This window comes from Epinephelus lanceolatus, chromosome 18, assembly GCF_041903045.1.
Source record: "Epinephelus lanceolatus isolate andai-2023 chromosome 18, ASM4190304v1, whole genome shotgun sequence".
Taxonomy (NCBI): domain Eukaryota; kingdom Metazoa; phylum Chordata; class Actinopteri; order Perciformes; family Serranidae; genus Epinephelus; species Epinephelus lanceolatus.
Window position 1 is genome coordinate 10,848,054 of NC_135751.1, and position 15,340 is coordinate 10,863,393.

The 15,340-nt window shown below is 40.2% G+C and overlaps 1 protein-coding gene and 1 long non-coding RNA gene across 4 annotated transcripts in view; one reads left to right on the forward strand and one right to left on the reverse strand.

The window, feature by feature from the left end:
* Nucleotides 1-15,340, forward strand: part of LOC117268173 (uncharacterized) — a 168,254-nt gene that overhangs the window by 36,937 nt on the left and 115,977 nt on the right. The gene's annotated exons all lie outside the window — the stretch shown is intronic.
* grin2ca (glutamate receptor, ionotropic, N-methyl D-aspartate 2Ca) overlaps nt 1-15,340 on the reverse strand; it is a 107,815-nt gene that overhangs the window by 32,523 nt on the left and 59,952 nt on the right. For both annotated transcript variants that reach the window (XM_078161639.1, XM_033644385.2), the window contains exons 5-6: nt 14,159-14,273; nt 4,799-5,010 (exon numbers count right to left, since the gene is read on the reverse strand). In XM_078161639.1, coding sequence (XP_078017765.1) covers nt 4,799-5,010; nt 14,159-14,273 — 327 coding nt within the window. The remainder of the gene's footprint in view (nt 1-4,798; nt 5,011-14,158; nt 14,274-15,340) is intronic.

A 15,340-nucleotide genomic window follows, 5' to 3' on the forward strand; every position in this document is an offset into this window, starting at 1 on the left:
GAGGGAGCTTAGTGTATCTTCCTGCTGCTGTGTACTTGGCCCTGCTGCTCTGAGGCCCTGGGGAGCTCATCTACCTCTGCACTCAGTCTCAGCGTTAATTAAATCAACTTATGATCTAGCTCCCATTGAATGCAGCTAATGTATGATGACATTATCTTCCCAGGTCAATACCACCCTTCACCAGGGCATTACCTCTGAATTAATCTTCGCCACTGTGCACTAAGGGAAAAGAGACTGCCTGCAGTTCTAAAGCAGTGTGGAAGAGAGCTTGAGATTTTTCTGATACTGCTGGAGGACATATGATTCAAAGGGAAGAGCTTGTGTTAACTGCTTTGGGCTGCTCTCGCCAAGTCTGAGATGGGCACTGTTGGCTGTTTGTCAGGCCTCTCTGAGGACGAATGAGAGAACTACACAGATGGTCCGCAGGGCTGGTCGAATGTATGGGATTGAGGGGAGTTTGAGGGATTGAAATGGAGAACCTGCATGACCAATGACTCCCAATTTAGACGACACTGATGTGGGCCTGAGTTATGGGCATGTTGAGATCTGTGGGGGAGCTTTAGGGCATGGATGAAAATGAGATAAAGAAAGATGACCCTGCAGTGAGGATTAGGCAGCACAGTTCTCAATAGGGCTGCTCTCTAATAGTCGACCAAAAGTTAGTTGACCAGAAAGGTCATTAGTTGGCAAGATTTCAGTGGTCGCCGAAAAAAACAAAACCAAAAAAAAAACAAACCTGAAATTTTAAAAGGAGGTGTGCCTTGTTAAAATAAATCAAAACCTATATGACTGGACCATGTGGGAATTTAATTTGAAAGGATAGACAAAGGAAGTGGCCACGCTCAGCAGTCAGACAGGAGTCATGTTAATTTCCAGGGCTGGTACCTGCAGTTATTACACAGGCTAGTTAATAACATGTCAGCCAGGAAATCCAAAGTGTGGGATCATATTGAGAAGGTGAAGGACGAACCCAAGGTGATATGTAAATTCTGCAGGCAAACATTTGCCTTTCATTTGTCGACTACAAACATGACGTATCACCTGAAACATGTAAGTAGCTACATGCCCATTAGCCACTTAGCACAATCATTACTGCTTTGCTGACAGCGTCAACTCCCTCAGTGTGTGACGTGCACTTGTAGATAAAATATAGGCCTATATTAATAAAGGTGCAGTTGTACGGTTTTGTATTTCTTTGTAATATAGCACAGTGTTAACAATGTTATTTATACTATTCTTTCTCAGACCTTGAACTCAAACCATTGTGTTGCCATGCCCAAAATATAGAATTTAATAATTAAATTCATATCATAAACATGCAGGCGACTCGTTGACTAATGGCCCTAAATGACAACTACTGGTCGACTAGGAAAATTCCCTACTTCTTAACCTAGATATAACAGGCTGACTGATAAATTGGTTGGCCTATATCACAGATAAATCAGTACCGGAACACATGTTGACTGATTTGTAACAAAATAAAAAACAAAGATATATGCTTGATGTTATTTGGAAACAGTGCTGCAATCTTACATTTTGTTCGCCTGAGAGAGCACCAACAAGTTAACTTTTCAACTGTAAAATGTCCCGCTTAGTTTATTTTTTAATAACCAGGTTTAAGGGATTCTTAAGAAAAGTGTCTCTTAGTGTTGTGTATAAAAAAAAGCGCTGAAATCACAAAGACTAGTTGACATTTATAAACAAGAATTACAATAATCTAGTAGACGTTTAGGTCACTTATCCGAGACACAGTGCTTAATATGAGGCTGTTTTCAACTTCTCCAATGTAAGTATTTGCTACTTTGCTTTGCTTAATATCATTGTAATTGCATATTTTGGGATTTAGGACAAAATAAAAAAATCTGAAGAGATCACTTGGCATCTGGGTGATTGTAAAAGGCATTCTCCCTATTTTCTGTCATTTTCTAGACTAGAAGTAATCAATTAATCATTAAACAATGTACGGATTGTTAATTAATGAAAAAAAAATCTATGGATAGTCCTACTTAGGGCTGTGACAGTATGGATTTTTTCTTTCTGCCATGAAACGTTGCCTTTTCACCAGTATAAGGTTTACTGCAGTGCTTTGGGATTTGAAATGTCTGTATTATCACTATGCTTTTTATAAATTCTGATAATCTGATCAATGTCTCACATCCATGTGCAGTCTTACTCCCTCTTTTTGTCCAGACAGTTCTCGTATTCATACAAATGAAGTTACATCAACTACTGTACTATGGCAGGGCGTTACCAGTGGAAACTTGGTAAAACCTTTTGCAAGAGATTGTGATGTTTATAACAATTTCAGTAAAACCACTGCCACACTTTTGACTCACAGTTCTGAGTCCATTTTCTTATGGGAGCAGCAGCTCCAGTCACCATATTTGTTGTCTGTGGCACAGCAGCATTTAGTGTTGATAGGCTATTACTCGTGGTGTGTAATAAATCAGACAGTGCTGTGGGCGGGACATTGAGCGAGGCTACCAGATTGGTGACTGCAGACATAGGGGCTGCATCAGAGCCAAAGTAATGCATTTTCCAATTAATTTATCATATTGTATTAATTCATTATGTGTGGTGATGACAATGCTGACTTCAACACCAAAGCAGCATCACATGACCAAGGTAATGCGATGATGTGGTTATCATCACAACCATAGCCCCTGTCTCCCTGTGCACAGAGAGCTCTCTTCAGTTTGACTATTGGAATCATGGAGAAGCATCTACCTCTTCACTCTTGATTTAATGTTCACTGGTCAGTGTTTCTCTTTCAGCTGACTAAAGTACCGATTGCTTCATTGAACTTCTCATTGACTTTATCTGCTCCTGACTTGGATTATTTTGCAGCTCCATAAAAATGTGCCATTGTCCAATGAGGGGAGTTATGCATTTTTGATACAGGCGGGATGATTTGGTCAGCATGAGCGATAAAGCACTACAGTCCTCCATAACACTGAAGGGATGTGATCCTCATCTTGTGTTCCCCTCATCTCGTTAACGCTATTGTCAGTAATGGATAATGGCCAGCGCTTCTCTCCCCCACTAATGAACACCAATATCAGTCTCTAGGTGTTCAGGATTGATGACATGGCCTAATCATCCCATCTAATTGATACCCCACCATGCAGCACATATATTTCCCTGATTGGGTCACAGGGTGATCCCTGGGATATTACACTCTGGCCAAGCAGCCTAATGAGTATCTCACCTCATTGAGTGATAAGAAGTCATGCCTGGGCTAATGGCAGGGGAAGAGCCTCTTAATCTCATACCTAATGGCGCTCTCAAGCTAGATACAAAATCAATTAAGATGGGCATGTTAACATGTGAGAGTGCATGTGGGACTGTACAGTGAGGTATAGTGGGTTTGCTTCAGGTTTCTTTGACTTGAGGCGGTCTACACACCGTTCAGTAGCAGCAAATTTGAAAATACTAATGCAGCAAACGTGGACAGAATCCTAAAATGCTTTATATCCTGTAACCTCTTAAATCATGTAGAATTTAGAAGATCCAAATCTGGCTTTAGTTTGATGAAATTCAGGCACAGATGTTTTATTAAATCTCCTCTTCTTGCTCTTTTTATTCTTTATCTTTTTAAAGCCTCTCACTTTTGGCATTTCTGACCGTTGCTTTCACCAGTTTAAACAACAAATTAGTTAACTAGCCAATTAGCAGTTAAACCATAGGTAACTTGCATGAACTGCAAAATATAACTCAGCACCTGGTTTGAATGTTATCACTCAAGTGAGCATAATTAGTGGTTATCAGCGTCATAAGTATTGGTTAGAAGGGTCCTGCTACACTGAATAGTATGCTCAGAATGCTGTTATCAGTGTATTAGCTGTATTTATTGTTTTTTGTAGTTTATTGCTTGTAAGTAAGTCAGCTCATGTAACATTAATATAAAGAGTGAGAAAGTCTGAACTTCTTATTACATTCTTGACTTTATTGATGTGTAGGGGGGCTGCTCAGGGTGTTGGATGGGTCAAACACAGGACTTTCACCTTATAGACCAGGGTTCTTGTGCTGTGTGCAACGAAAAACGCTGATTTATGCAGTATGTCACGTGAAGTGTGACTCATTTTTCATGACATATGCCATGTAACATACTTATTTTAAGCCAAATAGTGATGTTTTTGTAAACCTAACCACGTAGTCTTTGCGCCTAAACTTAATGACACTACTCCTAATGCCAACTCTAGCTGATAGCGGCATGCTGAACATACTAGTCAGTGTGGCAGAACCCTTCTGAACCACATCTATGACATCGAATCATAACATTTAGAATGGGTGAGCTTGGCTGGTCACTCTCTGCAAGCCGGTACTCTGTCATAGAAGCAGAGTTTGTGTGGTTAAATGAGCACTGCGCTGTAACATTTCACTATAACTGTGTGTGTGTGATGGCGTGCTTTGGTAGTTTAACAGTACAAAGTTACAAGTCCTCTAACCTTCTAACTCCATCATATTATCGAAATCTCCGACTTAAACATTCATGCATGTCAAATCCATAAAAGCCTCTTAACTTGAGTGTTCTGAGGATCAGTATTTGGAGCAAGTGTCTTGTGAAAAGTAAGCAAAGTAACAAGCTGTTTTTTTTTTAATATCATCTATACACATTAGATGGGAATACAAAATAATTCACTTCAATGAGCAGATTCAGCTGATTTGATCAAATGCAGTCAGTCAATCCCTGACTTTAGGTGAACTGACCCTTTAAGTTCTTGGTGTCTTTTTGCTCTTTTTGGCTCTTATGTTGGAATGGTACTATTCACTGTTGTTGAGTGGTGGCATCACTTACGCCTCTGTCTTGTTGGACTGTCGGCGGCAGGGTACGGTGTTGCTGACACATGTACCAGTAACAGGGTCCACTGCCTCCACAATGACAAAAGGCCTCTCCTCCAGCGTGGCCACCGTTAGATGCCTGTAGTCTGACACCGGCTCCAGGTAGGAGCCATACCGCGGCCACACAGGGTATCTCATTTGCAGGATCCCCATCTCGTAGGTCCCCACCTGAAGGAGTTGAGAGAGAGGGGGTGAATCAACATGAGCCTGTGAAAAATCTCTGTACCAAACTCCAGATGGTTACCATACTGCTATATTGCCTCTCATATATCTCTGATGAACCTAGTGAGGACATAAGTGCATAACACTGTCTATCTCACCCTCCAATCTTAATGCGGTTGTTCCCAAGTCTCTGACTGTATACGTTGTTATCGCACGTCCTTGTGATTTGTACTTCTGGACCTGGTGCAGCGAGGAGGGTTTTAGTTCGTAGACAGTTTAGAAGAAATTGATTTTTGGGTCACTAGGGATGTAGAGAGTGCAATTACACATCTAATGCAACGAAAGCAATTCCACCCTCTGCTATATTACTAGTTAGCTAATTTTAATTGGATGTTGTGAGGAAATGAGCGTTCAAGCAAGCTGAATACATAATCAAGATCTGAAATTAAACATTTATTTGAAGAAGCCGTGACCTGTTTAGGAGCACGTTCCACAAATTTGCCCCTCTGACTCTCGTTGTTGAAATCAGGCTGGGAAATGAAGGAATGAAGGTCGTTATTTTAGACCCCAATTACCCAAAACACCAACACATCCTACTGATTGTTAACTGTGCTGAATCACATGGGGCTATTAAATGCTGCCAGAATTCAGCAAATGAATTACAAACAGATTTTTACAATTGTAAGCATTCACCACAGTAATGAGAAGCAGCTACAGTTAGTTTTTAACATTTTGCTGTGGAAAAATAACCACGTCCCTGCAGCCTTTTTGTTGTCAGACAATAATCAGAGATGCTTCACCACATTAACTCTTTCTGTAACTTCCTGTTTTTAGTGATTTAAGTGATTTATTAATGAAACACTCGACTGCTCTGATGTTTTCTGATTAATATTAGTATCACTTTACTGCTTTGATTTAATGTTTTTATCGTGTGCTTTGCAAGCCTGGACCCTTTAATTAATAAGGCTGAAATTATATTACTAAGATTAATGATACTTCAAACAAATATTTAGGGATTTCAATTTACAAGGCAGTAATTACCAAAAAATAATTAAATCATCAACTATGAATTAAAAAAAGTGATTATTATTCCTTTTACTGTGGCAGTAAAATAAACAACACAAAATGTATATAAAGAGCTGTTGTTTGTTTTTATACTGATTTTTTTAGTTTCCAGTCCCAGGGACACTGGCATTAGTTTTCAAGTCAAACTCCAGAGCTCTTCCTTGTGTGACAAATAGCGTGCTAAAAAGCATGGGTGTTTTGCTGTGATTGGTTCTTTGCTCTATTGCACATAATTTAAGACCACATAAGATGAAAGGAAGTCACATTTGGAGACTCAAGGAAATTGGACACTTTGATTATTTCAGATATAAAACAGTGACAGTGATGCAAAACCCATCATTATGTGATTGTTGAACATGTTATAAAACCAGGGGCACTAATCTGCTTCTCTAACAGCTTCTACTCTTCTGGGAAGGCTTTTCACAAGATTTTGGAACCTGGCTGTCGGGATTGGCTCTCATTCAGCCAAGAGAGCATTAGTAAAGTCCGACACTGATGTTGGGTGTTATGACCTGGCTCGCAGTCTGTGTTTCAGTTAATCTGTGGATGAGGTTTGGGCATAGGAGCATTGTCATGTTGAGACAGCGAAGGGTCTTTTAATTGTATATACAAAGTCTGAAGAACACTAAAATATGTATTCCTGAACATTTCAGGCCCATGCCATGACGACAGCTCCAAAAGTACAGAGAATGTGGATAGGGGTGTCCACATACTGTACATACCTGTTTTTTTTGTCTTTCATTTACATTTCATACAATCCCAAATAGGTCGGAAAAGGGATAGTTAAGATCTTTTGAAGTGGGATTGTACATACAATAGATGTTGGTTGGCACACCTCCAGGTTGGAGGAGCAGGCAGGAGTATTTAGCCAACTAAAAAAATCAATGAGTTGAAGTGTATACTATATTTAGAATATTTTTACAGCTTTACCTTGCTGTCAGACAGCCCCTTCTGACACAGAGGCCATTAATGGCTTCACTTACCTGTCTACTCTCTTGTCAAAGAGGAGTAGAGATGACGAAGGCACGGGCGATGCCAGTCATGATGCCAGACGATGCCTCTCTTTAGCTCCACTTAAGTTGTGCTAAATTTAGGGTCTTATGTCTATTTTGTTGGTGCTCTTTGTGGTTGGCTTTGGAGGGTGGTGGTGTTTGGCTGCAAGTCACTCATCGTGATGAGGAAGTCAACTCACCAGTCTCTAAAATCTCCTTTCTGCTGACTACTTCTAGCTAGCTGCTGGCTAGCCAGGTTGAAGTTTTCAAATGTAAACATCAGTAAACATCGAGGGCAACATGGAGAAGACAGGCACCAGCTAAACTAGCATCCTGCTAGCCATTTTGCAGGTGTTTGAAAATAAACTGGACAACCTCCATGCTGCATCAGTTTAGTTTTTCAGGAACTGTAATATCCTTTGAGTCACTGAAACAGGCTAAATCCTGGACAGCGCCATTCAATTAAGTGGCAGAGGACTCTTGCAAGAGGAGAGGGGTATGTGCTTTATGATGAATAAGAAATGATGTGACGGTGGGAATGAGAGGTGATTTGCTGGTCCTGCTGTGGATCACTGCCATTGTTCAGAAGCGGCTGCAGAGTGGAGTCACTGCTTGTGTGAGGAGCAACCATGTGGCTGTTTTGTTGAGGTTGGGATGTGTGGACAGTTAAATCATTCCACAACCAGAAACTAAGGATTACCCGAACCATCCGGCAACATGGAAGATTATAAAGCAGCAGCTAACAATGTAAGAACATGCAAAGACGGACTAAATTACAGTGCACAAGTTAAAGGAGCTGATGGGATCATATTCCACTGGAGCTGTATGTTGTATAAGTCCATTTGACAAATAAATGATCGATTGATTGATTGAAAGCCACCAGACTCGATTGACAAAAACAGTAATTTAAGCTTGCTGAACATGGGAGCTGCTGGTCTACCGCCTTAATCAGTTAGTTTGTGTTGTTGTGTGACTTTGGTGAATCCGAATTAACCCTTTAAAACGCCAATATCAAACAATTACACAAACAAACGGACTGACTGAGGCAGTGGTAGACCAGAGGCCTGTACTGTGAAGCAGGATTTGGAGTTAGCACTGTGGTAACTTATGCTGAACAGCTAACCTGCTCCGAAGCAGGTTAAGTTCAGAGTTCGGATGACAGCTTGTTAACTTCTCAACCTCTGACCGCCCTAGACCTCGAGGAGTCTATCTCCTCCGGTTTTAAAACAGAGCTTCTAACAAATGGAGAGATTGTTTACAACACAAACCACATGATTTTAGCAGTATTTTAACATATGCAAAGTTTATTTTAGTCCGCAATGATAGCTGACAGTGTTTCTGTTTTTATTGCAGCTCAAAGTAACATGAGACACCTGTGTGATAAGAACTAGGAAAAAAACAAAAAACAATGATTATATTTTATCAGAAAAATAACCCTCACACTGTTAATTGGCTCCTGTTATTATAAATGCAGCATTTTGGTCAGATAGACCTCTGAAGTCATTAACTAGGCTACTCTACCAACGTTTACTTTAGAAACAGTCTGGCATTTTATGTAACATATTCAGAGTAGTTTCATGATCATAGCAAAAAATACTCACTCTATACTAATTCTATATGTTATAATACCTACATGTATTTAAAGTCTTGGCCTACATTTATTATTTGTAAATTATTTCCAGTGATCTACATCTTCTGATATAAGATTACAGGCCATAACTTTTAAGTGTTCCATAGACTAAACATTGCCACAGGTAATTACTGTTACTGTTTCATCCATTATCATATAAGGTAGCCTACTTCATTCATAGTTCTGATGATGTTGCTTGTAATTAACACCCCCACCTATTTCACACGAATGCACTTATGAATGGATAGGAAAACCCAGAGTTGCCCGAACTAGTAGATAACCAGCATTGTGATACAGGTTATCCAGATGGTCAATGTTAGGGTTAGTCATGCCACATAACGAAAATATATTCTGGGTAAGATGAACTGGCCTCAGCAGCTCCTGTGTTCAGCAAAGTTTAGTTACTGTTTTCCTCAATGGAATCTGGCTTTGAGAAGAGCGATATAACAGCGTCAGTGAGGTAAAGCAGTGAAAATATTCTAACTATTAAACTGATTTTGTTTAAGGTGGCTAAAATATGTTTTGCTGCTTCCTCCATCCACAGTAGTACATTGCTTAGCTTCCATGTAGGTACTACTTAATGCTTCTTCAAACTCAGGATGTGCCTACAGACTCTACTGTTTGTAATACACTATGACTATGGATAAGTACCTCATACAACCCTACTTCAAAAGACCCGAACTATCCTTTTATTGTAATCTATAGTCTTTAAACTCTAACAGGCCTACTTAAGCTTCTTTCCTGTCACTGGGGATACAATAAATCAGTTTAAATATCAACTGTGGACTATATATTTTTCACTTTCTCATAAATCAATAACCCTGTATCAGCTCAGTCACTCCCATAAAATAATCTATAAGCTTGACAGGAAGCTTAATCTTCACAGTTTACCATGTGGGAATGGATGTGTCACAGTTACAGGAGTGGAATAAAAAATGAAAAGAGCAGTTCTCTCACCTCTTTTTTATTTTCTGTCAATGGATCAATTGCACTTTCTACGATTTACTCCTGATGGTGAGGTACTTAGTCTGTTTTTACACAAACACTCGACTGTGCTACTGTAAATGTCATTAACTTCCTGGAGGGCTAAAAAAAAGTGTCAGTCTGAACAAAATGTTTTTCCTCCCACATAATCTCTGCTGTTTATGCAGGAAAGGGGACAATCCTGTCTGATCACACCAGTCAGTACAGCCTGTTAGAATGAAATGAAAAAACAGAAAAGGAGGGGAAATAGTGCAAATATCCCAATTCTCTTTGGACTTCTCAGTTATTCCTCTCTCTTGCCAGTCATATTGATCAGTCCTGCTGTTTATCTGTCGCTCCACTCATGGGCTTTCAGTTGAGTCAATCAGAATTTCAAATTTCAGGAAAGTATACTGACGTGAAAAGCATTATGTCCCTGTGGCTGCTTAGAATGTTAGGATCTTGATTGTTCATTTATCTCAGAAAACGCACACAAAAAAATTTGTTTCAAACAGCACGTTAAAAAGTGATGTCAGGGAGAGGAAAACATTATGTAGAGCTTATTCAAATATCCAGTTTGGAAAATGAAATATACAATGACTGTCACTCCAGCACCATAGTTAGTATATTACAAAAAAAAACATTGGGAAAATACTTCAATTAGATTTTTTTATTTTTGGTTTACAAACCAGCCGGCGAGACTGCAATTTCAGGGTTTGTGCTTGTCACAGATATACAGTAGGAAAACGGTAGCTTTTCAGTCCCGTACATCACCCTGCCAGATAACAGCAATGACAGGAACACTTCCCATCCTCCTCCCGGGCTTCTTCACTCCGTCGTAACTCTCTTTTGTCACGCTCTCCCTCCATCTTCTCAAGTTACCTTGACTTTAAGATCCAGGAGGAAGTCTGTGAACTAGCTGAATAATGACTCTTGGGAAGTAGCAAATTACTGACTGTATTTGATAAGGGCACTGAGGTGATTTAAGTTTAATAAATACAAAAGGTGAGGAGTGTAATGTGAGGTATCAGTGTATTCAATGTCATGCTGAGGCTGGTTATACATAGGTGATATATGAACGTAACCGAGAGGCTGTCCTGCAAATGCGTACAATAAGAAAGCTGGCAAAAAGGCAATCAAAAGATGGAATTGATTTTCAGCTCTCAGAGAAAAGACGCTGGAGGCAACAGAAAGTTAAGCACAGAAAACGTATCGCCTCAACCTAAGTTTTTTCTAAAATGAGCACAGTGTTGTGCTCTGAAATAGTGAGAAAAATATTTTTCCACCCACAAAAGGTTTATGTAAAGGTCAGCATGGTGGAAGTGGTGGAGTCAGCGGGTGAATGAGAGGACACATTTACCTTCAAGTCTGGGTTCAAGTTGCATCGAATACCAAGAAATCTCTGTGTCAGTAATGTTTCTGATGAAACACAAACAAAAGCTTATCCTAACCTAAACCAAAGTGTTTGGCTATAAAAGTAAACCTTGTTATTGGACAGAGACATGTCGAATCCATGTTACTGTCAGTGAATTGAATTTGATTTCAGTCTTTTAGAGTCTGTGCTCATTTACACTTCCCTGGTGTTTTCAGAGCCAAATTTCCTGTTTGTCTTTGATATCACAGAGGATGAGGATATTAAGATGTTAAAAACTCCCTAATCGACTGGGAGTGTTGCAGTGGAGAACAATGCCCTTCATGAACATTCAACAGCAGGACAGAAGGCCCAAAGAAAAGTGAGAGACAGCTGCTTTTGTCTGTGTTGGAAAAAAACACCTCATCAGCAATACAAAAGAAATGAGAAAGAAAAGCTTTTTGAAGGTGTTTGAAGGTGGTCCGTCTTTCTTACCTGCAACCTGTTCCTGCATTCTTTAATTAGTTCAGCAATGACATATGTGACATGATGTCAGCAACAAACACACTTATTTTAGGCCAAACCATGATTTTGTTTCTAAACCAAATTAAGTACTTTTTGTTGCTTTAACCTAATAATGAAGTAAACCTACATCGGTTCAGTTTATTTTGGAAAGAGACTGTAACTAGGGGATCAGATCAGATCAATGGATGAGAGGAGCAGCTGTTTGTGAGTGAAAGAAAATTTTAGACCCAGTGCACTGAAAGTTTGACTTTCACTGCATCTGCCATTCTGCTGCTCTGTCTGTGCCTTCCATCTGTGGAGCAAATAATAACTGAACGGTATATACACCAATCAGCCAAAACATTAAAACCACTGACAGGTGTAGTAAATAGCATTGATCATCTTGTTACAGTGCAATGTATTGCTGGGAAACTGGGTCTGGCTAGGTCCTAGCATTCATGTGGTTGCCACTTGACACGCACCACCCACCCAAACACCAGTGTAGACCAAGCGAACCCCCTCATGGCAACAACACTCCCTAATGGCAGTAGCCCCCCTCCCCAGCAGGACAATGTGTCATGCCGCACTGCAAAAACTGCTCAGGAATGGCCCAAGGAACATGACAAAGAGCTTAAGGTGTTGACCAGCCTCCAAATTCCCCAGATCCAAATCCAATTGAACATCCTTGGGACATGCTGGTACCTCATCTTGCAACCCACAGGGCTCAAAGGATCCTGCTGTAAAGATCCTGGTGCTAGACACCACAGGGCATCTTCAGACTTCCTGTGCCCATGCCTTGACATGTCAGAGCCATGTCCAATCCATAGAGGCCCCACTGTGGATAGGCAGTATGTCTGGGGTATTGGCATGTCCCACTAGTGTTCAGTCAAATTGGGAACTGGGTAATTTGGAGGCCAGGTTAATGCCTTGAGCTCTTTATTACATTCCTTGGGCCATTCCTGAGCAGTTTTTGCGGTGTGGCATGGTGCGTTGTCCTGCTGGTGCGGCCACTGCCATCTAGGAGTGCTGTTGCCAGGAGGGGGTTTGCTTGATCTGCAATGGTGTTTGGGTGAGTGGAGCGCATCAAGTAGCATCCACATATATGCCAGCGCCCATGGTTTCCCAGCAGAACACGGCATTGTAACAAGATAATCAATGATATTCATTTCACCTGTCAGTGGTTTTAATGTTTTGGCTGATCGATGTATATTCATATGGTGCACCTAGTAAATGGTTCAGCTCCAGAAGTAGAAGATCTAAACATGGCCACAGATGTTTTAATTGTGGCCACTGGTCACAAATAAATGAATATGTGGGAAACCCCATGTAGATGGTCAACCATCGAAATGTTTGATAAAGGAATTGTATTTTATTAATGATGTTTTAGCTGCTTATTTTGAGCTACATCCACACAGTGGACAGTATTTTGATGAACGGGTCAGTGACTCCAGCTTGTAAATGATCACAGTGCTCATTCACTGGAGAGCACAGGTAGCTGCCACATTGCAAAGTCAGCCAAAAACAACAGTAGGTGAGCGGCTTTGTTGAAACAGCAGAGTTTGGGAATGACAACTGGGTTTACTGAGGAGAGTGAATGTTGTTTTACTGAAAAGCAAAGTGCAATGATGTGTAAACAGGAAACTCACTGATCTACTCTTTCTTTTGCTGGCTTTTTGCAAAAAAAATTTAAAAGCAATTTAAACTACATTTGAATAGAGATAACTGTAGTGGCGCTGTGTTCAGAATGTTCATTGGTGACGGCTCTCACGGTTCATGCTGATTACTCAGTTTCTGTTTATGCCAAAGAAACTGTTGATGTAAAGTACATCACAATCTGTTGTCCTGTTGTCCTACATACAACATTAATTGCAAATACATACACCACAATGCCCAGCAATGTTTTTTTTTTTAACAATTGTCAATATAATTTGAACCAGCTACCGCATTAATTTATTAACAGAATGGCTTTTGTCTGTTTCCATACCCAAATAGCTTCTCATTAGCCCAGACCCTGATAATATATTGGAAATTAATAGGAAGTAGCACCCAAAAACATAAATATGGCATAATTAGCTTTGAAACGCCTGCAACTGTTTACTATGAGTGTGACGTTTAAACACCTTTTATTCAACCAGTGCAGGAAGTGAACTCCCTCTAGTGTGATGTCCACATCACATGCGCCCCCTGTGGTTAAATTAATGTTTCAATCTCCAAACAAGTCAATGAGGCAACACGCTGTAGCAGAGTCACCTAGACAAACCTCTGTGTTGGTTTTCCCTTAATATCTTTTTGAATAGATGGAGGATAGGGGTAAGTGAGGTGTGTGTGTGTGTAATGTAGCGCTGTGTGTGTGAGTAGGAAGTGATCCTTCATTAAGTAGTTCATTGGTATCAGTGGAGCTTTGACTCTTCATAGCTAGTCTTTACAAAGAGACCAGTGATGTATGAAATCACTCTGCCGTTAGCATGCAGAGGAAGACGTCAGTAAAAGACGCAATGGAACTGCAGAACAGCTCTTCTGTTTTCTCATTCTACAAGTATCGTTATGGTTTTATGCATTCAGTAACAATCACACAGAAATTAATGTACTGTGTACACAAAAACTGATTCTGCAAAGTAAAACTTGTCACCGTGTTGCAAAAAAGCTCACCTTGTCCCACTGTCTCTCTCTGTCCAAAGTGATGATTATCATGGCTGGATTCACCAGGTAACCATTAGTGTTGAAGGAGAAGTCATTTTGTTCCCAGGTTACGTTCAACATGTGCCTGCAAAGAAACAAGACCCATAGAGAAATATGATCAGTTAAATCACAAGATCTGACTTAAACAGCACATCATTTGCACTCTCCTGTAACTAGATGTACAGTATAAATGTAAGTTTCATCCAAAAACATTGAAAAATGCCAAGCATGATGTACTAAAGCCTAAAGCTCAGTTTGGACCAAAGATTCATGACAAGATGAGTTGAAACTTAAAACTACCTGCAATGTGCCAATATGTAACATTCTAAAAAAAACCTGCCTGTTCACACCAGTGTGACTAGATGAGACGATGTATCGTCTCCTAAGCAATGACTGTATTTCATTATAACTTCCAGCTTTTCAGGCTTATTTTGTGGCTGAATATAATTTGTAGCTTCTTAAAATATAAGTAAGGATATTGATAGTGAGATACTTGCTACAGTTGCATTTCTAGAAGTGATGAAACAGTAAAAACATGGACCCTATTCATAATTAACATGCCACAAAAGTTTATATAACCAGTGCAGATAAATTAGTCAGTGAGTATGTGTTAGTGACATGTGCACGTACAGTGAGCAGCGACACTAACACACCGGGGGGACGAAGACCAACATACGTGTCAACAACACCAGGGATGTAAATGAGAAGGATTCTGGCTGTTGTTAGAGAATGCCGCGGACACGCATTATGCTGACAGTTTGTTTATGACTGGATTTGCTACAAGCTGATTGACTGTTGAAACAGGTGACAAGCCTTATGTTCAAAAACCAGACACTAGCAACTTGAAAAGGTGAGTTGCAGGTGACATCATGAGCCAGCCTGAGTCGAGCAGAGACAGGCAAGTTCAGACCGCTGCAACTTTCCCCTGCAACAATCGAAAAACTTTTTGTTTCGTCGCGAGTCTTTGGTCTGAACTATGCTTAAGGTAACGTCTTCGGATTGTTTGTATGACCAAACAGTACAAAACCCAAATGCTGGCCAAATGTGGGTGAAATTCATTGCCGATGGATGAATTTGATCAATCTATCAGCCACTGTGGCAGGTAAACAAAAAGGAAAACCCATTGATTGATTTATTGATTGATTGATTGGC